Source organism: Taudactylus pleione, unplaced genomic scaffold (assembly GCF_031769625.1).
Source record: "Taudactylus pleione unplaced genomic scaffold, aTauple2 ptg000162l, whole genome shotgun sequence".
NCBI classification, from domain to species: domain Eukaryota; kingdom Metazoa; phylum Chordata; class Amphibia; order Anura; family Myobatrachidae; genus Taudactylus; species Taudactylus pleione.
Genome location: NW_028284564.1, coordinates 8,631,461 through 8,655,188, shown reverse-complemented (window position 1 = coordinate 8,655,188; position 23,728 = coordinate 8,631,461). Strand labels below are relative to the sequence as shown.

At 46.3% G+C, this 23,728-nt stretch overlaps 2 protein-coding genes and 1 pseudogene across 2 annotated transcripts in view; all 3 read right to left on the bottom strand.

Annotated features, from left to right (window-relative positions):
• MEGF10 (multiple EGF like domains 10) overlaps positions 1-23,728 on the bottom strand; it is a 149,341-nt gene that overhangs the window by 113,016 nt on the left and 12,597 nt on the right. The gene's annotated exons all lie outside the window — the stretch shown is intronic.
• Positions 15,134-17,133, bottom strand: LOC148521459 (uncharacterized; annotated as a pseudogene).
• LOC148521458 (lamina-associated polypeptide 2, isoforms alpha/zeta-like) lies at positions 17,447-19,436 on the bottom strand. Its single transcript, XM_088475145.1, has 2 exons — positions 19,263-19,436; positions 17,447-18,514 (listed from the first exon to the last, which is right to left on the bottom strand). Exons 1-2 carry the CDS (start codon positions 19,434-19,436, stop codon positions 17,447-17,449), a joined length of 1,242 nt encoding a protein of 413 aa, XP_088331271.1.

Here is a 23,728-nt window from a genome sequence, read left to right as displayed (position 1 = left end):
GTGGTCCATGCGTGCAAGGGATCTGCCTATATGTAGCTAGCCACAGAAAGGCAGACCCCTCCAACAAACCCTGGCAATTAGTACCTGCACATCAAGTACAGGCAAGGAGATTGCTGCACAGCGACAGCAGCCTCACTGGACCCACTGAAGCCCAGCTCACTGCAGTGTGTGCTGGGCTTGAGTGAGAGAGACTGCTGCAGAGAGAGACAAGTTGAGGGGGGAGGGGGGGGTAGCAGATGGTGACAAATCAGTGCCCTGGCCAGGCCCCTCCAACAAGCCTGGGCCCTGTAAGGTACCCAACTGGTCACACCTTCCCCCGACACAACTCAGAGGAGGGGGAAGGAGATACCATCTCAGATAGATTTTCAATGCATTTTCCCTTTTACGAATTTAAGTGGCTGATCCAACCAAAATAGAGTCTCCCTCGTATCTATGTGCCATGCCATCTCATGAGGGTCAATCGCTGGGGCGTTATGAGAGATCAAGAGGCGATATATAGTGGTTGCTAACAGACTTCTAGCCAGTGAGTTTAAAAAGCATAAGGATTCAAGTTTGTGCATGCCGACATCGTCCTTGAAGAAAGATTTAAATATCTGAAACGTTGGAATAAACCGTTTGTATTGCTGATCGCTGTGTGAAAAAATTCCTTTGGAGTGCTGCCATTATCCTGTATATCTACATATAAATATATATCGTATGTATTTATGTGGAAATAAATATTACTTTATAAAATCTGGATTGCCTCCTGATCCTTTCACTAATGGAGTTCTATAATCCTAGTTTGTAGGAACACATTCCTGGCTCTCTATCGATATAGATATATTGGACCTGATGGTGGGTACAGTTCCAGCTACGACTACGTCTTTTGCCGCAGCGCAACTGCAACTTTATGCTAATGCCACAACCTGTGGGCTTCCTACTGAGCCAGCCACCTGCTGCATCGCAAAATCCCCCACTGACGTAACATCGGTCGCAATATTGGACATGAGCAGACCTATGGAGACGCAGAATGGCCGTTGGTTGATACCAGTGTAACTGTGTCTTTGTATGCAGTCCCTGGGATCGACACACCTGCGTCTGACTAGCCACCCCCGTTCCAAAATTGCCTCTTTCTGCGTTCAAATTTGTTCTGGTCCACCGGCGGTAATAATCGGGACATATGCACAGTGCGACTCAGACACACGTGCAGATGTAAAACATTAGTCGCCTACATGCGAAATCTTTACGGCATCCACCTCTGAACGAGGCCCATTATAATAGCTCAGATACTGAAGGGGAAAGGCTAGTTATCACCATTTGGAAATGGTGATAAGTTTGTTTTAAAAAATTAGATATTTATCTCCAAACACCGTTATATAAATATGATCTGGAGAAAAGTCCCATTGGTTACAATGGCAGAAATTGTCATTTCAGTAAACTGTGAACAGTTAGAGAAAACATAGATTTCTCCATACTTATCACTGCACTTAAATATGGAGAAAACATAAATATCACATTTTCCAGCTTTTATGCTGGAAAAATTAGATAATTATGTTTCTTAAATATCCCCCTTAATGCTGACGTACTGCACAGCCTGAGTAAGGTGTGCAGCGTAATAGTAGAGTTGATAATTGGGCGCTCCCAAACCTCCTTCCTTCGCCGATGTAAAGAGAACTGTACATTTTATTCTGGGACATCTGCCAGCCTATAAAAATTGCGAGTGCTTATTCTGCAAAGAATGGAGAGCCGAAAGGAGAATACTGACTAAGAGGGCTCGGAAAACATATAAAAGTCTAGGAAGAACATTAATCTTCAATGCAATATCTGTAGCTGTCTAAGAGATACATTGCATTGTCCATATAGAGAGATCAGCTGCGATAGTGAAGAATAGGTCAGGGTAATTAGACAAATAAAGTTCGGAGTATTTTCTTGTCAAATAGACCCCCAGATATTTCAAGCTTCAATGTTCTCTCCATGCAAAATTATAAGTGGATATGGGGAAATTCTGAAAATCAGCCATAAGGTTGAGATCCAATATTTCAGTTTTTTTATTAATTTGTTTTAAAACCAGAGAGCTCACCAAAAACACCCAGTTCTGTAAGAAGGTTAGAGGGAAATCATTGGATTAGAGTCGATAAGATATCATCAATGTATAATGACATTTTATACTCCAAGGAGCCCAACAGGACACCTGAGACATCAAGGTTAGAACTTATTTTGGCAGATTGCGGAACTTTCATAAGGGCAAAGATAAAAAGCGACAAGGGGTATCCCTGCCTTTTGCCATTGCGTATTGAGAAAGAGGGGGATTTAAAGTGCAGAAGACCTTGTCAAACATCTTCTTAGGATCCAGGGCCATCAACAGGAAAGGGAGAACAGTGAGTTTAGAGTGATGTATGAGGATAAATCTCACCTGGTCTAAGAAGACCAAGGAAGAGATAACTACAGCCAAACAATTAGCAAGGATCTTGGCAAATAAATTTCGATCTGAATTTAAAAGGGAAATTAGACATTCTGAAGGATCTTTACCTGGTTTAGGAATAACTATCATTTCCACCCTGTTGGTTTTGCTGTCAAAAGGACTGGCTGTCAGAACTGCGTTGAAAAGATCTCTAAGGAAAGGGACTAGGGGGTCTATTCATTAATACTCACATGGAGTCCATTCATTAATACTCGCATGGAGTCTATTCTTTAATACTCACATGGAGTCTATTCATTAATACTCGCATGGAGTTCTACCTAATTATCAGAGGAATTCATCATTCCTCCTCTCCATAAGTAGCTATTCCGAAAAGCTGTAATCTTTTTTCCTCAAAATAAATAACTTTTTCTCCTCTACCTGTCTCCCGGATCAGCCTGGCTAATGTAGCAGCAGCAGCAGCTGCGGGACCACTCCAGCTCCCCACTCCATCGGTTAATGCAGCAGCTGCGGCCCCCCCGCATCGTATGTCCCCACACCCCCTACCTACCCAGCCGGCTGTCAAAGGCTGCTGGTGCAGACCCCGACCTCCCGCCTGGCCTGGTCTGCAGCGGCAACAAGGGACAGGATGGCCAGGCAGAAGGGGCTGTAGACTTATTTATTTATTTATATTTACTATGTTCTCCCCTCCGCAATGCTGCTGCTGCTGCTTGGAAGTGTCTCCCCTCTGTGTGTTCCCCGATGGCACTTGTAAGTGCTTCTTTTTCTTTATTTAAATGTTTATAGTAAATAAACAGTTAATTGAAGAAGCACTTACAAGTGTCACCGGGGAACAGAGGGGAGATGCTGCCCGGCAGCAGCAGCATGCAGCGGCAGGGAGACGACACAGCTGGAGCTGGAGGAGGGAGCCTAAGAAGGAAGATCTGCAATGGAGGGAGCTGAAGGAGGACCTGCCCAGCTGAAACCGGGTAAGTAACACCATCAAATTCCGAAAATACATAATTTTTGGAATTTGATGAATAGCCTAATTTCTACATCCCCATATTAATGTATCACTGTGATAAAAACGTAAATGCCACTAGTATTTATCAATACTTACCCCTTCCGGCGATGTCCCGCAAAGTCCTCCTCGTCAGTGGGGTCCTCTGCTCACCTGCTGGTAGCCTAAAGCTGCCAGAGCTGGACGCCTGTGTAATCCACATGTGCATGACAGTGGGTCCTGGCAGTGCCTGGAAGGCTTAGCTAAAGCCAGAAAGGCACCGCCGGGTCTCCATTGTTGGCAATCGGGAGCGCATCGATTTCGCCATCTAAAAGATGGCAAGAGTGATGCTTGACAAATAGCGGTAATCTTAGACAGAAAGGGTGGCATAACCCCTTTATGAAGCGCTAAACGGGTTATGCTTCGTTGTTAAATGGGGGCCTTTATGATGGTGGTGATTTCCTCAAAGGAAATGTACGGTAATTGTTCAGAAATTACTTCTAACCAGCAGTGAGTACTGAAAGCTGACAGGAGGATAAAAATCAATCAATTCTAGAGGGAAGTGATGGACTAGAGGCCTAATGCTCAATTTTCATAAAATTCCCGGAACCTCTCAGCAATCCGGACAGTGGCGTCAATTCATCCCAGACGCCTGGAGGCAAGTAATAATTTGGTTCCCCCATCACTGCTGATACTGTAACATAGTATGTCATATGCAGACACATCCGCCGTCACATACAGAACATAGGCATGCTGCATATAATTTTAATCAGCAGAAGCTTCTTGTGCGTTCTGTTCACATCGCTGTGCGAATAAGACGCATTTGAAGTGAAAAATTGGCACAAAAAAAATGCTGCGGTTATCAAGTCACTCTGCCCTCACACGTTTGGTGTAACACGACTTATAGCGCATGGAGGATAGATGTATGTGGACACATCTGTATGTATTAGTCACAGATAAGATAGTGACCTGTATGGTGCAATTAGTATGAGGCTCAGAGTCCTCCTGGCGAAAGCTACCTGATGTGGTGGGGAGCCTTCCTGATACCCCCGATGGAGGGGAAAACCACCTGATGTGGTGGCTTTGAGAACTGAGTTAAAGTCACAATACTGTAAGACTGCCACTGTCATAGGCAAACGCAGGGGGGGTTTCCGTCTGCCTGGAAACCCCCCTCCCCAGCCCACACCACAATAGATATAGTAATAGAATAGAATTTTACTAGTGCTACATGTTCTTCACAGTATCACAAATGAAATAAAGCACCACCCGTGGATCTTTTAACATGTATCAGTCAGTAATAAATAACCTGTGCACCAACTAGGAGATCTGGAAAACATTCACTGTTAGGGATATGCTGCTATAGAGCCCAATATGTACATATGTCTAGGGCAGTGCTAGGTTATTCTGCTGCTCTCCCAGACTCCCGGACTTCCTCTAATGATCTGGAATGGTGCCCACATCTAAAATAAAACCATTCAGCTCAGGCAGGATGGCTTACTGCCGCATTTAATGGCTTACTGTGAACACTGGTCCTGTATATGCTGGAATTATGACACACAATATGCTTTGTATGACGCATATTAAAGCTGGTTAAGTGCTAATTATGCCCTCTTCATGGACAGGTCACACTCACTCTAAAATCAAGCATTTGGAAGCCCCCCTCTAGAAATCCTGCGTTTGCCACTGACTGTGGTGGGACTACAAATCACAAAATGCCCAATCTACTGCCAACTGCATCACATCCAAGGAAGTTGCTCCATCAAAGATTTGTCCCCCAGACTCAGTCGCTGGTGCCCCAGGCCTCGACCTCCCATGATCTCTTACCAACAGCTCCGTCTGGTGCATCCTTGTTGACATCCAGCACCTGGAAGAAGATCTGCAGCCACACTTATGCTCGGGCCTGCCACTCAGGATTCTGCTGACGGCTCCGCAGTTAGAGCTGCCGCCAGGGAGGAGTGGGATGGCACCGTGACTGTTGCATGGGTCCGCAGCTAGGGCTGTTGCTAGGGAGGAGTGGGACGGGGAGTTGTTGGCGAGGGCGTGCGCCGGGGACTGCTGCATGGGTCTGAGGCTAGGGCTGCCGCCAAGGAGGAGTGATATGGAGAGTTGTGGGTGGGGGGGGTTCCAAATATGTCACACTGACATAAAAAGCTGCTGGGAAGCAGCGACAAAAATTAGTTGGGACTGGCTATAGATAAACGGAGGCGGCAGCTGTAGGTCTGTCACGGAGCTCTCCATTAGTGTATGGTGGCTTCTCAGGTGCCGGGAAAAGGTGCAGTGTATTGGGCAGCAGTGACGGTATACTCAGGCTAAATAGTTACAGCCCTAAGTTGGGTGAATATATTCTGGGCAATGGAGGAGGTGCCCCTTCAGTGCTGGCGCCCGGCAGCAGGTGCCTCCATTGTCTCCCATAGTTCTGCCCCTGAATCCGGGGAAGGTCATACAATAAGCAGTGTTGGGAGTCTCTAATGGCATGGATCCTATTACAATGTTTGCGAGAGAACAATTTAGGAACTAAGATGGAGTCCGCCTCGTCACCCTTATTATAGTGCAGCTACTGTAACCAACGAAAAGTTTGACTGCTGTGCAGGACAGAATTTGGTTCAATTGACCCTTAAGTGAAATTAATAAGTTATATGGAAATCGCTGATGTTTAAGGGTGAGCTCAACCAATCTGGGACACCAAAGCCAAAATGGCCTGATGTTCCTCCTGCTTTTGGGGTTGAGCTAAAGAGATCAGTTGACCATGAATAGTCACTTTGTGTGCTTCACACACCACCGTAAGGGACATTCCTGGGGACTGATTAATCAAGAAGAATTCCTTCAAGGCTTTCTCTGTATCTACATTTTCACTTTAACAGCAGAGGGGGATTTAGGTGCCAGTGCTGGGTAGAGAAATATATAGCTGCTGAGTGGATGGACAATATGACCACTAGATGATCGGTCCAAAACACGGGGAGACCCATGCCCTAGTCAGACCTTTAAGTGCGAGGGGATTAAGAAGGAACAATCCTTGAGTGAAAGGTATGTGGGACAGAAAAGTGCATACACGTAAGTTTCAAAGGATAAAGAACTCTTCAAGTGTCATAGAGGCAAAATTGATTAATAAGGATAAATAAATGTTTACAATCTCGCAAAGAGGAGGAGTAAATTTTCATATTTTGGGATCTATCGTAATATGGATCTGGTACAGCATTGAAGTCGCCACCAATAACTAAGAAACACTGCATCATTCATCCCAAACGGGAAAGAAAGACACAAAAGAACGCCACCTGTCCACTGTTGGGAGAATAAAGGGAGGCTATTATAAGGAAGGAGTGGGAATATTGTTGTAAGACAATAATGTTAAGGCGTCCATGTGGACCAGTATATGAATCAACAAGTTTAAAATCTAGAGAGATATGAAGGAGGATGGCAGTGCCCTTGGTTTTGTTAGAAGTAAAATAGGCTTCTCCTCCATTCCCAACTAGGGTTACCACATGTCCATGGACAGTCCGGAAATTGTGAGATCTTTTCTGAGTCCGGAAGTCTGTCAGTCCCTGGACAAGTAATGACCGGAAATCACGGCCTTCCGTGGTTTGGAATCGGCTTCAAAGTCGCTGTACACACTTTGCTTTGGTTTGGCAACACAAGCAAGTAGGTAAGCCAAACCAATGGGGCACGGTTTTGTGATGGCATATAAACATGGCATGAGGGGACTCTGGCACATTAGTGGCCTATAAATGGGGTATGAGGGGCTCTGGCACATTAGTTGCATATAAAGGGACATGAGGGATCTCTTATAGCTTAGGCCATAGGGGCTCTGATGCCATAAAAAGAGACATGAGTGAGCTCTGGCATAAAATAGAATATGAGGGTGCTCTGTCACAGTTGCCATTGGTCTCTTGGTAGTGACTAACAGGGCTATAATTGCATAATTTTTTTTCTAGAGGACAGTTTCTACAAGACAATTGTCAGTTGTACCATATTCTTTTCACTTTTATTACAATAAGCTTTACAGTAGCTAGTAGGTTTAACATCTTCTTATAGCCTTTCCCTCTTAGCTTTTCATGATGAAACTTGTTGAAATGAACTAACAAACTGTTGTACCTCTCATAGCGGCCTATTCATCAACACTAAAATAAAGGTTTTAAGGACATTTTCCTTAATTACCGTTTTTTAGTATTAATGAAAACACTTAACACAGGAGATATCATTGATATCTCCTAGTTAAGTGCACCTGCGTTAATTGCCACAGTCCCCATATATTAGTATGGGGATATGGATATTAGGCTATTCATCAAAATCCGAAAATTATGTATTTTCGGAAGTTGATGGTGTTACCATACGCCACTCTCAGGTGGAGTACTGTGGGTTACACTTACCTGCTTTCAGCTGGACAGGTCCTCTGCCGGCTCCCTCCGTCACTCTGGTCCCTTTCCTAAGCTCCGGCTGCTGCTCTGTGTTCTCACAACATTGCGGCTGTGAGAAAAAAATAAAGTTTCAAAAAAATTAAAAATCTTCAGCCCCCTCTGCCTGTCTGTGCTGTCCGCTGCAGAGCGGGGCTGGGCGAGAGGTCGGGATCCGCGGCTACAGCCTGCCAGGTAAGTGAAGGGGGGGAGAGGGGACACACACACACACAGAATTATCGCAGGTGTAATCTGTGAGGCACATGCGCTGCTTTTGTGAATGGTACGGCGCATGCACAGCACTGATTACAGCTGTGATAAGGTAGTGTAGGCAGGGAAAAGTATCTATTTCCCGAAAAGCTGTCATCGCAAAAATGACAGCTTTTCGGAATAGATAGTTATGGAAAGGAGGAATGATGAATTCCTTCGGTAATTAGGTAGAACTCCATGCGAGTTCTAAACCTAATTACCTCCAGAGAATTTTTAGTTATAATGAATACGCCCCATAGACAACTGTATATACTTTGAAATAAAAATAAACACTTAAAACAGGTGTATACGCAAACAATGATTTGTGACCTCTGGAGACTGAAACCTGTTTGTACAATGATATATTTAAGGGTATCTTCCCAAAGGGGGGATTACTTATGTAATCAATTATTGGCTGTTTTTACTTTTAGTTAAGATAAGGCTTTCATTTTTTTCAAATGAAATTACAAGAGTATTTTGTCTTCATAAGTGTTAATAATTCCTGAAAAGGAAAATAAATAAAGCAAGAAAAATGTGTGTGGGGGGATTATATTATTATTTTAATAACCACTGTAGATGTGTATAACATTCAAATTAAACACTTTGAAGATCGACATTATGTTATCCTAAAAAAATATTGTCACCAGACTTTGTAGCCTAGTGACCCTTAGTAATGAATGCCCTTCTGGAGTTAGTTTACCTCTTCTAGGCTTTGTCTATTGAAGAGCCCAAATCCACTTTGACCAAAATACAAACATAATTTGTACAATTGGTTTGGAAAAATTAAAGACCTGAGGGATAACTTTATATACATCTAAGACAAACCATCCCCAATGGGTGCAGTGTCTTTCTTGATATTCACCTTTATTACCTGGTATTTCAGCCATACATTAGCCTGATTTGCAAGCGATCTTGCTCCTAGATGTACTACTCTGGAAGCCGTCTCCTGCAAGGTCATCGTTGCTGCTGTCCTGGCTAGAGGAAGACCTATTCCAGCAGTCTCTCACTCCAAAATTCACTTATCTTGTCAAATTTGGGATTACTGTAAGGTAAACTTTAAGATTACCCCAGCCCCCAGCCCCCTCCCACCTACCCCATTCTCTGACAACTTCAAGTTGAGACCAAAAAGAGAAACCCCCTATTTCTCTTATTGGTCTTCACCAAACAATCCCCTATTTCAAAGAATATGGTTGCCTGTAAAATGACAAGGACAGCCCCCAAGACAATGATGTGACATGCCTTCTGAGCAAACCATCGGTTTGGAATGGTGAATGCATCAAGGACCTAGGGGTCTATTCACTAAGCCTTGGAGAGAGATAAAATGGATAAAGATAAGTCTCAACCAATCAGTTCATTACTGCCATGTCACAGGCTGTGTTTGAGAAATGACAGGAGCTGAGTCACGGATGGAACTTATCTTTCTCCATTTTATCTCTGTCCAAGGCTTAGTGAATAGACCCACTTATCTCAATACCGGGAGCTGCTCATCACATCCACCACCTCTTACCCATATACTGTACAGAGCTTTTCACATACCGTAGCAGCACCCAGGGGCAAAAGCAGGATTTCTAGTGGGGGGGGGGTTCCAAAATGCTTGCCTTTAGGGGGAGTGTGTCCAGTCCATGAAGAGGGCATAATTAGCACTTAACCAGTTTTAATATGCATCATACAGAGTGTATTCTGTGTCATAATTCCAGCATATACAGGACCAGCGATCACAGTAAGCCATTTGATGTGGTAGTAGGGCCATCCTGCCTGAGCTGAATGTTTTTATTTCAGATGTGGGTACCATTCCAGAGGGAATTTTCAATTTATGCTGGTTAGGTTTTTTTTGCACATTGTTTTTATATGTTATTAATTTGTTGCTATATATATATATATATATATATATATATATATATATATATATATATATATATAGCTATTCCCTATAGCACTGCGTTAATTGTTGCTTTCTTAATTCTGTTTTGAAGGGAAGTGACGCCCCTTCTTTGTTGCTACCTGCTTTTGAAATCAGTTGGTGTGTATCCAGAATACTATTACTGTATGTCTGAGGAAATATTTTATATGTATCACTGACCCTATGATGTGTACTGTGAATCTAAACACTTAGGGGGGTATTCAATTAGGTGCGAAAAGTCCGTTTCTGTAGAAAAGTTTCGCCGGTGACGTCATTTCGCCAGGCGAAAACTTTTCCCCACATTCAATTCCACAGACTTTACCGGTGCGGAAAGTCAATACATAGGAATAGGCGAAAAAGATTTTGATTTGCCTATGAAAGCTGTCGGAAAAAAGTACAGAATTGGGGTTTTGGGGTGTAAACTTGAGGGATCCACCCTGCAACCTTGGGACAGGCCCCCAAAGGTAAACTGTGTCAAAAAAAATGTAAAAAGAACATAAGAACACCCCAAAAAAGTACTTTCATTTTGGGGGCAAAAAAAAACAAAAGTTGGGGGACAAACTTAAAAACTAGCGAAATAGACTCCAGGGGGGCCCCCAAGAATGCCCCAGGTATTTTTAAGATTGCAGGTGTTTGCAGCAGGTGGATATTTTAAATTTTTTAATACTTCACTTTAGCAACTTTAAAATATGCTAGGACCCATTTTCGTGTACCCCAATTTTGCTGGGGCTACTTATTTTCAGGGAAAAAAATGCTAAATGCTATTCTTCACCACTTCTGCAAAGATGCTAATTAACAGCTTTTGAGATCATTTGAGTACCCCAAATACCTTCAACGGGCCTATTCGGGGGTATCTAGAGTGATCCCCAATGTCAGAGCATCTTTTGGGAGGTGTCAGGCTGATTTCCCCAAATCTGACAGGACTTTTTGCTGGTTTCGAATTCGCCGGGTTCCGTCTTCGCTGATTTGGAATTGAATACGGGGATAAGCGGGGACGAGCGCGATGCTTGTCTGCATGGAAAACCAGTGATGTCGGCGAAAAGTCTGGCATGCGAAAAGCACGTGACTTTTCGCTTCTAATTGAATGTGCCCCTAAGGAGTAAATGTACTAACATGAAAGTTATTTAGAAGTGGCAACCAATCAGATTCTACTTAACATTTAACTAGCACCTTCTAGAAGATAATAGCTAGAATCTGATTGGTTGCTATGAGCAACATCTCCACTTCTAAAAACTCTCACTTTAGTAAATTTACCCCTAATGGTTATCTATTTGTACATAGAATCTATAAGTATGTGTTGTGTATATGATTGTGTGTCCTATATTTAGAACTTCTGCTATGTTGTATATGAGGAAATACAGTATATAAAGACACATTCATATAACATAAATAATAAATTGAGAGCAGAAAAGGAATCATAGTATTTCTAAATGAATGAAATTAGCTATTAAATGGTCATTAGCATATCTGCCTCAATAACAGCCCACAGAGCCGTAACTAGACTTTTTGGTGCCCTGTGCCAGAAAGAGCATTGGCGCCCCCCTCATTTTTCAAAGGGACATAATGCACCCAAAAAAGGGCCATGGCTTCATGGGGGAAAGGCCTGGTAAGAGATAGGAGAGGCCAGGAGATGCTGAGGATGAAATAAGAGGAAGCTACAAGCAAGAATGATAACATAGAAATTTTACAGGCCCAAACAGCGCCCCCTGACCTGTGGTGCCCTCTGCGATAGCACCGGACGCACTACCCTAGCTACGGCCCTGGTAGCCCATCAGAGCTACAGTACTAGAATGTCCTTTCTTTGCAATTAATTCAAGACATTGTCCAGACATGTTGAGTATATAAATGGTTTTATTATAGACCAAGAGGTTTGTTTCCTAAAGGTCAATTTTAATCAATGTTGATTGATTTAAAACATACTTGCCAACTCTCCCTCATTGTCAGGGAGACTCTCTGAAATAGTAGCAATCTCCCTGTCTCCCTGAAGAGGCTATCAATCTCCCTGATTGCACCCCCATGAAGCTGTTATATAAAATAACCCAGAGATATATACATTCAAAAGGGATCATTAGTATCATTTACCTGCATTGGTTATATAAGGCACAATGATCCCTATGGCTACATGCATTTTCTGAAAAGTATTAGTGTGTTTTCATCAACAAATAGATCTTACTAACTGCTTTTGGGCTCTCTTTACATTTGGATGTAAGTCAGTTTTATGACACAGATGTAGCAGTACACGCCCACTTTACCGCCGCGTCATAGGTGTTGCTATTACAATCTCCCTGAAATGCTTTTTCAAAAGTAGGCAATTTTGATTTAAAATCGATTGATCAACATCAATGTTGTGTTTCTGGTGCTAAATCACACATTTACTAATACTTAAAAACCAAATAAAAAAATTGTCTGTTAGTAAATGTGTGATCTAGCCCCAGAAACACAACATCATTGTTCATCGATTCTGAATCAATTAAAATCGACCTTTAGTAAATATACCCCCAAATCTTACTAGCAGCTTGTACTTTCGTTTTCAATTTAGTGAATGAGCCTTATTGTATTTAGAAACAGTATAGTACCAGCAAATTTCATATTATAATTGACTACTCTTATAGCCCTTTACACCAGAGCTAAAACCCGAGTTATTGCAGGGTTAACCCGGGTAGCTCCTTGGTGTAAAAGAGGACTGGGTTGGATTCCCGGTTCGAGTGACCTGACAATCCAACCCAGGTAACTTGCAAGATTTAACACAGGAATGACCCATGAAACCCTGCAGTGTAAACGGCGCGATCCGGGTCACAAAGACCTGGAGTGTGCCGATTGGCCGGCTTCAGTGGTGCTTGGAGATGACGTAATCTCCAAGCGTCCACTTCCACACCGGAAGAGCCGGGTCACTGCAGACCCGGGGACAGTGTGAACGGCGCCGACTCAGGAATATCCTGGATCGGCGCCGGCTAAATTCCGTTTCTGGTTCGGTTTGGAACCCTGGGCCTGATTCAGACCCGCTCGTGAGCGCTGAGCGCTCGCAAGCGGGTCGATGTTAGGCCAGTGCGCATGCGCACGACGGACCCGGCTCCATCATGCGCATGCGCACAACGGACCCGGCTCCGTCGTGCGCATGCGCGAGACCCATATAGCAATGGGCAAGCCGTCGCTATGGGTCTCGCTACAAAGGGGGCGTGCTGTCAATGGTGAGTGACAGCACGCCCCCTTTGGTGAGCGCGCCGGGGGCGTGGCTGCCCAGACGGAGGCGTTCCCATGGGAACGCCTACCGTCTGGGGCCGGCCCCACTGACGTCTCCTCTGTCGCCCATTTACACTGCACCTTCGATCTTGGTTACTCCCAAGTCAGCCCTGTTCACACTGAACTCAGGTCTGCCCAGCTAAACCTGTGAGGTCATAAAAAGTGGGAGGTGAATGCTCCACAACCACCAATCAGCTCAGTTTAGGCATGACCCAGGTCAGATAACCCTGGTTGCGCCAATTACACTGCACCATTACCCGGTTCCATCCTGGGTCCAACCCTGGTAGCTACCTGGGTTGGATTGCTGGGTCACTTGACCTGGGTTATTTTTCAGGGACCCTTTTACACTGAGCTGCGACCCGGGTAGACGCAGCAAAAACCCGGGATTTTGTTCTGGTGTAAAAGCGGTATTAGATGGTTTTCTAGTTATGAAAAACAAATCAGAGCAAATAGTTTTATACAAAACAGTAGCAGACACCAGAATATTATTATATGGATAATCAAAATTCACTGCAGCAATAATTGTACCCTGGGGCCTAACATTCCTCTACTGTGTAGATTATCCAAGATCATTTGCATCATGAGATGAATAGAGGAGAGCGGTCTCCTTCCACAGTTCGGCACAGCACTGTGACAGGCTATTTTTAAGAAACGTACATGGAAATGAGCTCTTAGTTTGCAGTAACCAGAAGTGGAAAACGTGTTATTCTTCTGACATAATCAGCTCAGCTGTGTACTGCACAACACTTTACCATACACACAAAGGCATGAGCTCCATCTGTGATGTATCAGAATTTAAGCCTTCTACTTTATGTCATCCACGCCAGCAAATACCAGGACTTGGTGGAATGCATGGAAATGATCAGCATGGTAAATGCTGGGAAAATGAAGCAAGGATGCAGATGACAAAAAAAAAATAGGATTTTGGTACTTACCGATAAATCTCTTTCTCCGATTCCACAGGGGACACTGGAGTCTCAATACAATGGAGTATAGGAGTGGGTTAACCGGGAGCTGGCACCTTAAAAAAAAAACTAACAGTAGCTAGCTCCTCCCCCTCTATACCCCCCCAAACCAGTCTTAAAATAACTGTGCCCGAGGAGAGCTGGAAGTAAGGAGAAGGAGACAGAAAAGCTACAATAACTACATCCATGTACTAACACATCATACACAGAAAGAAAAACGGTAACAGACCAATCAAACGACCTAATGCAACAACTGTAGCATTTTGCAGAAAAGAACAGCGCAGGGAGGGCGTCCAGTGTCCCCTGTGTAATCGGAGAAAGGGATTGATCGGTAAGTAACAAAATCCTATTTTCTCCTTCATCCACTAGGGGACACTGGAGTCTCAATACAATGGGGACGTCCCAGAGCTTACATCCCGGGTGGGAGAGCACTGAGAACCCTGCAGTACTGCACGACCAAACTCAGAAGCGGAGGCCGCAAAAGTATCAAATCGGTAAAACTTAAGGAAAGTATGCTTTCCCGACCAAGTAGCTGCTGTGCAAAGTTGGTTTAATGAAACCCCCCCGAGCAGCCTCCCAAGAAGGACCTACCGAGCGTGTTGAATGAGCGGTAATGGTACCAGGTGGCTGTCTGGAAGCCACCACATACGCCTGTCTGATAGCCAGGCAAATCCATCTTGAAATGGTTTGTTTGGACGCCGGCCAACCTGGACGGGCCAAATCAAACCTAATAAATAATGTGTCAGATTTACGGAGGGAAGCCGTCCGGTCCACGTAAATCTTAAGAGCCCTGACTACATCCAATAACTTCGAATTTGGAGAATCATCTTTGAAAACCGGAACCACTATCGGCTGATTTATATGAAAAGCAGTCACTACCTTGGGAAGAAAGTATTCCTGCGTGCGTAACTCCGCCCTATCCTCATGAAAAATGAGGAAGGGGGGACGACAGGATAAGGCACTGAGCTCCGATACTCGCCTTGCTGAGGCGAGCGCCAACAGCAGAACCACCTTTCAGTTTAAATACTTCATTTCTACCCTGTGTAAAGGCTCAAAGGTTTCAGACTGAAGGAACGTTAAGACTAAATCCAAATCCCAAGGTGCAGTGGGCGGTACGAAAGGAGGTTGAATTCTGATGACTCCTTGTAAAAAGGTCTGAACATCTGGAAGCAAGGCCAATTTCCTCTGAAAGAAAACTGACAATGCAGATATCTGTACCTTTAAGGAACCTAGACGAAGGCCCGCTGTTAGACCGGCCTGAAGAAAAAGGAGGAGACGTGATGTCCTAAAAACAGCTGGAGGGTAATTACGTCTCTCGCACCAAATAACATAAGCCTTCCATATGCGATAGTAATGCTGAGAGGTGACATCCTTCCTGGCCCGCAGCATAGTGGGAATCACGCTGGACGGGATCCCCTTGCTTCTGAGGATGGCCCTTTCAGTAGCCAAGCCGTTAAATGAAGCCGCCGTAAGTTCTGATAAACGAATGGCCCCTGCAGAAGAAGATCCTCCTGAAGGGGTAGGGGCCAAGGTACTTCTATTAACAGATTTTGTATTTGCGAGTACCACGCTCGCCTGGGCCAATCTGGTGCTACTAGTAGTACCTTGACTCCTTCTCGCTTAATTCTCTGGAGCAAGCGTGGAATGAGAGGAAACGGAGGGAAGACGTAGATGTAATGGAAGGGCCACGGAGCTGACAGTGCGTCCACCGCTGCAGCTTGAGGATCCTTTGTCCTGGAGTAGAAGACTGGTAACTGGTGATTTACTCTTGACGCCATGAGATCGGCTTGCGGACAGCCCCACCTCAGAGTCAGTTGATGGAACACCTGAGGATTCAGGGACCATTCCCCCGGATGGATGTTCTGCCAACTGAGATAGTCGGCCTCCCAGTTCTCTACACCCGGAATGAATATTGCAGAAATTGCTACTGCAAATTCCTCTGCCAATATCAAAATCCTGCTTACCTCCCTCATAGCGACTCTGCTTTTTGTGCCACCTTGTTTGATTATATAGGCCACTGCCGTGGCATTGTCTGACTGAACTCGGATCGCCTGACCCCTCAATATGGGCTGCGCCTTCTGAAGGGCATAAAACACTGCTCTCAACTCCAGCACATTTATGGATAGACTTGCTTCCTGTTGAGTCCAGAGCCCCTGGAAATGCCTTCCCAGGGTCACTGCTCTCCACCCTCTTAGGCTTGCGTCCGTGGTGATGAGTATCCAATCCCACCTCGCAAATCTTCTTCCCGCCAACAGGTGAGAGGGATTCATCCACCATATGAGGGATGTTCGTGTTTGCGGCGCCAAAAGAACCCTCTGATGTAGAAACAGGTGGGACCCTGACCACTGGGAAAGAAGATCTAACTGAAAGGTTCGGGCGTGAAATCTTGCGTATTGTATCGTCTCGAAAGCTGCTACCATTTTCCAGAGAAGACGGATACAGAGATGTACCGACAACCAGCGATGCTGTAAAACCATGCGCACCAGGTGCTGAATGGGGACAACCTTGTTCTGGGGCAAAAATACTTTTTGTTCCCTTGTGTCTAGTATCATTCCCAGAAAAAGTAGGCGTTGGGTGGGGATCAGGGAGGATTTCTTGAAATTTAGGATCCATCCATGCTGTAGGAGAACACTCTGCATTAGATGAATGTCCTTTAACAGGCGATCCCGTGACGAGGCCTTTATCAAGAGATCGTCCAGATATGGAACAATGACAATACCCTGACGATGCAGCAGTGCCATCATTTCTGCCATAATCTTTGTAAATACCCTTGGTGCTGACGAAAGACCGAAAGGCAGGGCCTGAAATTGAAAATGTGAGTCTAGTATTGCAAAACGAAGAAAAACCTGATGAGGGGGCCATATCGGTACATGGAGATAAGCATCCTTTATGTCGAGGGACACTATAAACTCGTCTTTCTCGAGACTCGCAATCACAGATTGGAGAGATTCCACTTTGAATCTGAAGACTCGCAGATAAGGGTTTAATTCCTTGAGATTGATGATGGGCCTCATGGAGCCGTCCGGCTTGGGCACAACGAACAAACTGGAATAAAACCCTTGACATTTCTGGTGGGATGGAACCCTGACTATTACCTGAGACAATAACAGTTTCTCTATTGCCTCCTGAATAGCTACACGTTTTTCCGTAACCTGAGGTAAACCTGTCTTGAAAAAACGAGTGGGAGGCTGTATTCTGAAATCCAGCTTTAGTCCCTGAACAATGACATCCCGAACCCAGGCGTCCTGACAAGACTGGTTCCAAATGTCCTTGAAACATAGGAGTCGAGCCCCTACTCTGGGGTCCCCCAAATGAGAAGGGAGAACGTCATGCGGTAGGCTTTGCAGCTGCTTTATCCTGCAGTGAGCTGGAGGCAGCTGAAGACAATGCTCTACCCCGGCCTCTGGTACCCCTGGAGAACGCTGGGTATCCTCTGGCACGCCCTCTAAATCTCCCTGGGGCACGAAAGGACCGAAAGGACGGACCTGCCAAGGGTCTTTTGGTAGGAGGAGGGGTAGCAGATGGTAAATAAGTGGATTTCCCACCTGTAGCTTGTGAGATCCACGTATCTAATTCCGAGCCGAAAAGAACCTCCCCCGTAAAAGGAAGAGCCTCGACTGCTCTCTTAGACTCTGCGTCTGCTTGCCACTGAGGCAACCACAGAGCCCTTCTAGCTGACACAGCCAATGCTGAAGATCTGGCGGATAGACCGCAAATGTCCTTTGACGCTTCCCCCAGGAATGCAGCTGATTCTGCAATCTGCTCAGCTAACTGAATGAGGTCATCGGGTTGTGCCCCGGACCTAATCCCTTCCGCTAGCTGCAAAGCCCAATTCTCAATGGCTTTGTTCACCCAACAGCAGACTTGAGCCGGACGCATCAAAACCCCTGCTACAGTGTATAGAGATTTTAATGTCTGTTCCAGCTTCCTGTCCGAGGTCTCTTTTAAAGCAACAGCACCCGGCACTGGAAGTACTGTCTTTTTAGAAAGACGGGCTACTGATGGGTCTCCCACAGGAGGAGTTTCACACAATCTCCTACTGTCCTGCGGAAAGGGGTAATAAGAGAGATACTTCTTGTTCATTTGAAATCTCTTATCTGGGTGTTTCCATGCAATAGAGAGAATATCATCCAGTTCCTCCGATGCTGGAAAGGTAACGGACTGCTTAACCCTTTTACCAAAAATAGACGGTTTTGCAGTTACCTCTACCTCCTCCACATGTAACACCTGTCGTACTGCTGTAATCAAGGCCTCTACCCCTTGTGATGCAGGTTCAATTTCCTCAGTAATCTGAACCTCCTCCTCCTGCACTTCCCCCTCCTCTTGGTCCTGAACATCCTCTTCGTCTGATTCATCCCAATGTAGGGGATTATGAATCAACCTTTTATTAAGGACCTGAGTAGATGCAGAGGGAGTCTAGGACATTGCCTTTGTAAGACCCTCTACCGATCTTGCTAGAGATCGGGCCCAATCTGGTTCAGCTGCTGTCTGATTCAGCCTCTCCCTGTCCCTGCGAGCTGCTTCCAACTCAGATGACAGGTTGGATATAACTGATGTTAATTGATCCGACCACATAGGCTGGCTCACATTAACAGAGTCCTGAGGCTGAGACATGCAATTATCACACAGTAAGGAAGCATTAGGCTGTCCCTGTGTGAATTTTTCCCCACAAGTCTTGCAGGAAAAGGCATTTTGGGCTGCCTTTTGGTAGACATTACTGTTACCACACACAAACACACACACACACACACAGACAGAAAAAAACGACAGTAGTAATCACAATCACACCTACAGTATGACTGACTGAGAAGGGGCACAGAGGGGGATAAGCAATGCACTGAACAGCTGCAACAATAATAGCAAGGGCTGATAACTGAGTACTAGCCTGACTCCAGACACTTAGTAGTGCTCCAAAATGGCCCCTCAGCGTTCTTTAGAAGCGCTGAGGCTGATGGGAGGCAGAAGCAGAGGAAAAACTTAGGCTCCGCCCCCCCCCGCTATGGCGCCCTCCGCGCGAGCGGCAACTGTGAAATGCCCGCCTATTATAAAGTCCTGGCTCCTCTGCTAACCAGGGAGCCAGGAGACACTAACCTTGACCCTGCCTATGCTGCCGGCGGCGGGCATGTGCTGTGGGAATCGCTACGAGCACTGCAACCAGCGCGTATCTGGGTTCCCCAGAGACTGAGGTCCCTGTAGCAGGAAACCTCAGCGCAAACCCTTGTGCAGCAGCGGTGAGGTCTCCCCCGGCAGCATCCATCGGTGTAGACAGGCAGGGGCAGTGGGCTGCCTGTCCATCCTCCTGCTGATTGGAGGTCATTCTTTCTATTAAAATAAGCCCTAAACGGGAGATCAACGTCCAGCTCCCAGGGCACACTTCTTTAGACTGGCTTGGGGGGGTATAGAGGGGGAGGAGCTAGCTACTGTTAGTTTTTTTTAAGGTGCCAGCTCCCGGTTAACCCACTCCTATACCCCATTGTATTGAGACTCCAGTGTCCCCTAGTGGATGAAGGAGAAATATCTATAATAATTTATAAAAAGTGTCGACAGATATCCTAATAATAAGGACTGAGCTTATTATTAGGATACTAATATCCTCATCGGCTGCTGCTGCTCCCACTGCGGGAGCCATCTTCCGGCTCCGCAGTGGGTAATGGGAGAGACGTCATGACGTCATGAAGTCTCTCCCATAATGCAAAGTGGCCCTGGAGAACAGACGGAGTAGCTGATAGCGGTGGCGGGAGCAGGAGCGGGGGTTCAGGTAAGTGTTTTTTTTTATTACGTGTGTCTCTACTGGGGGGGCTACAAGGGGGGGATTACTACTGGGGGCACTAGAAGGGGGAATTACTACTGGGGGCACTAGAATGGAGGATTACTACTGGGGGCACTAGAAGGGGGGATTACTACTGGGGGCACTAGAAGGGGGACTACTACTGGGGGCACTTGAAGGGGGGATTACTACTGGGGGCACTAGAAGGGGGGATTACTACTGGGGGCACTTGAAGGGGGCTACTACTGGGGGCACTTGAAGGGGGGCTACTACTGGGGGCACTTGAAGGGAGGATTACTACTGGGGGGACTACTACTGGGGGCACTACATGGGGGGAACCTCCACTGGGGGCACAACAATGGGGGACTACTACAAGCGGGGACTACTAGGGGCACTACAAGAGGGGGGACCACTACTGGGGGCACTGCATGGGGGGGACTACTACTGGGGGCACTATATAAGGGGCACTGCATAGGGGGACTACTACTGGGGGCACTATATAAGCTCACTACTGGGGGCACTGCACAGGGGGGGCCACTACCGCAGGCACTGCATAGGGGGGCGCCAAAAAATCTATTCGCTTACCAAAAAATTTGGGCTAGGGTCGTCCCTGAGGTGATGGTCGCGATTATCACGACCATAGGGCTTGCGACAAGACCCTTGTGATAGGGTCTCGTCTGCCACAAGCCCCAGTGAGCTTCCTGCTCAAATAGAGCAGGAAGCTCACTACTGACATCACGAGAGATGTCAGTAGGGCCACCCACAAACGGCACTCGTTCCTTCAGGAACGCCTCCGTTTGACCAGCCACCCCCCCTCCTTGCCTACAAAATTTTCTTGCGAGCGGGTCTGAATGAGGTCCAGAGTTCTAAGGTGAATAGTTAATACATGAAGACTGTGCAACGCTACACTGGTTCCAATGCTGACGGGATGCACTATGATGAAAAATGCGGTCAAACCTCCATAAATGCAAAGCTTTCCAGATTATGAACCTGGTGCCTAACAGAAGCCAATGGGCTTCTCTTTGGGTGACTTCCCAGAGAGGGATTCAGTAAGATCTCTCCCATGGGTCCCCCGCGGCTTGTGCATGCACATAAACCCAGAAGTTCCATCTGCGCCAAGGACAGCTCTTATTGCAACGGCGATCAAAAAACGCACTGGCACGCCTGCAATCGTCCAACCACCCCCCTGTCACCACCAACAAATGGCACTTCCTGTCAATCACCCTGCGATGGGTCTGTGTAGTCATTGCAATCGCAGTCCTGAACGCAATGACTGGTTTGCGCACGCATGCTGCGATTCATACGCATGCGCAGGACCCAACAATCAGGAGATAGCGTGCGTATAAGCAACTGCGTTCCTTGCTGTATCAGGCCCTAAGTACGCCTCTATAACAGTAACAGGCACACTAAGGGCCTGATTCAGAGCCGCTCCCTAGATGCGATCGCGCACTCCCAGCGTATGCAAATCCAGCGCACACCCAGCAAGGAAGGCGATCGCTCGGCAAGGCATTAGCACACCCACTATGTCTTGACGAGCGATCACATTGTGTATGCAGACGTCCACCATCCATTCATAAGACGCCCACTTGTGCACGTCAACTCCAGGAAGTGCATGAAAACATTGGTACATCGAGCACCATCGGATGCGATCGCAGCGCTTGAGGTTGACTATACCTGGTCGCAAGCACTGTGATCCCTTCAGTGTGAAAAACAACCAGGTGACGTGTACTATGACGCTGCCTGTTAATTATGCACGCCTATGAAACGGCGTTGAAACACACAGGCACGCCTGCGTTCATACTTCCACTGCCCCGTTTCTAGTGTCCTGCCCCTGTTACCACCCACAAACGGCCTCTCCTGTCATTCATTACACTGGGCTGTCTATGCTGAGCGAGCGAGTGCTTCCTGATCTGTCGGAGTGGTTCGCACGCACGCATTGTGATACTTACGCATGCGCAGAACGTAAATATCGTCCAGCAACGAGCGATCGCATCCTAGCGAGCAGGTCTGAATCAAGTTCTAAGTACCACTCTATAACATTAACAAGCACATTAATGGATCTATTCATCAAAGCTAAAAATATGCAGTGTTAATTAAGTTTAGAACTTGCTTTGAGTTCTACCTAAATAATGAAGGCATTCATCATGCCTCCAGTACATTATCTCTTCCGAAAAACTGTCATTACTGCGGAGACTTTCCTCCTGCAGCCCTTGTATAGGATTATGAAATAAATAAATAAATAAATCAAGTAAAATATAGAGAAAATAATATATTTCTAAAATAATGTTTATTTTATAAATGCACAGCAGCCAAATTATAAATAAGTGAGTGTGGTCGGGTCCCCAGCGCTCCAGTAGTAGTACAGAGGAGCTGATTCAGAGCCGCTCTCTAGATGCGATCGCTCGTACGATGTGTATGCAAATTGCGTAGGCAGTGCAATCGCACAGCAATGCATTAGTATGCCCAGTATTTCTTAGAGAGCGATCACATAGAGTTTTCAGACATCCATCAGCCTGTCTTAAGTGCCCACTTGTGCACGCCATGTCCAGGAAGTGTATACAACCATCGGTACATCGGGTAACATCGGATGCAATCGCAGCGCTTGAGGTTGACCATAATTATGGACACCTCTAAACCGCCATTGAGATGCTCAGGCACGCCTCCGTTTGCACCTCCACTCCCCTGTTTTTAATGGCCAGCCCCTGTTACCACCTAAAAACGGCTTCCCCTGTCACTCTCACTGCTGGGCTGGGCTACTCACACTCTATGCGCAATGAGCGAATGCATTGTGAATTTTCGCTAAGGTATGAGCACGCGCACTGCGATGCATACGCACAATGCATACACACTGCATACCATCGGCAGCAGCGAGCGTTTGCTTTTTAGCGAGCTGGTCTGAATGAGCTCCAGAGGGCACTGTTCTCCTTGCATCCCCTATGATTCTAAAGTGCAGAGGCAGAGTCGGCTGGCACCACGCAGCGATGCACCCCCGGCAAAGTGCACCCGGCTCCTCACCCAGCTGACTGCTGTCCCCCCCACCTCCCCGCACAGCTGACTGCTGCCTCCTTACCTCCCCACACAGCTGACTGCTGCCTCCTTACCTCCCCACACAGCTGACTGTTGCCCCTGTCTACCTGCACAGTTGACTGCTGTGCAGGCTGTCACCCTAGTGTTCCCCAGGGGAGCGGGGGTCCAGGTGAGCGGGAGTCCGGGCCTGCTGCATGCACTTTAGCACTGGCGGGTGCTCTAAACTGTATAATATAATGATGGACTCAGATGTGTGACCAGGGGCGGACTGGCCATCTGGCACTTCCTGATGGGCTGGTCCGCTGTTAAACCCTGGCCGAGCAGCTCCGCCTACTGGCGTCTTTCTTGGCCGGATACTGAAATACGGGGGGCATGCCGCGAAGCCATGCCTCCGTGACTCACGCTACGCCCACGTGAGATGTAATCACACCCCTTTTTTTTACAAGGACACTCCCCTTTTGCGATCAGAAACAGGCCTACGGCGTACGTGCAGGTGGGCTGTCCCTGCGTGTGACTAAGCGTGTTCCGGTGAGTATTTTAATCATACTTGTCTACTATTGAAAAAGCATTTCAAGGAGATTTTGAAAGAAATACCTTTGAGTGTGGCGTTAAAATGGACATGTACCTTTTCCGGCTGAGAGGCGTGTCATAAAGTTGACTTACATCGAAATCGAACGAGCCCCAAAGCAGCAGTTATTGCTCAGTAAGATGTACTTGTTACAGCATTGTGCCTTATAACCAATGCAGGGAAATGGCACTGATTATACCATATGAATGTATATAGCTCTTATTTTTTTTAAAAGTATATAACAGCT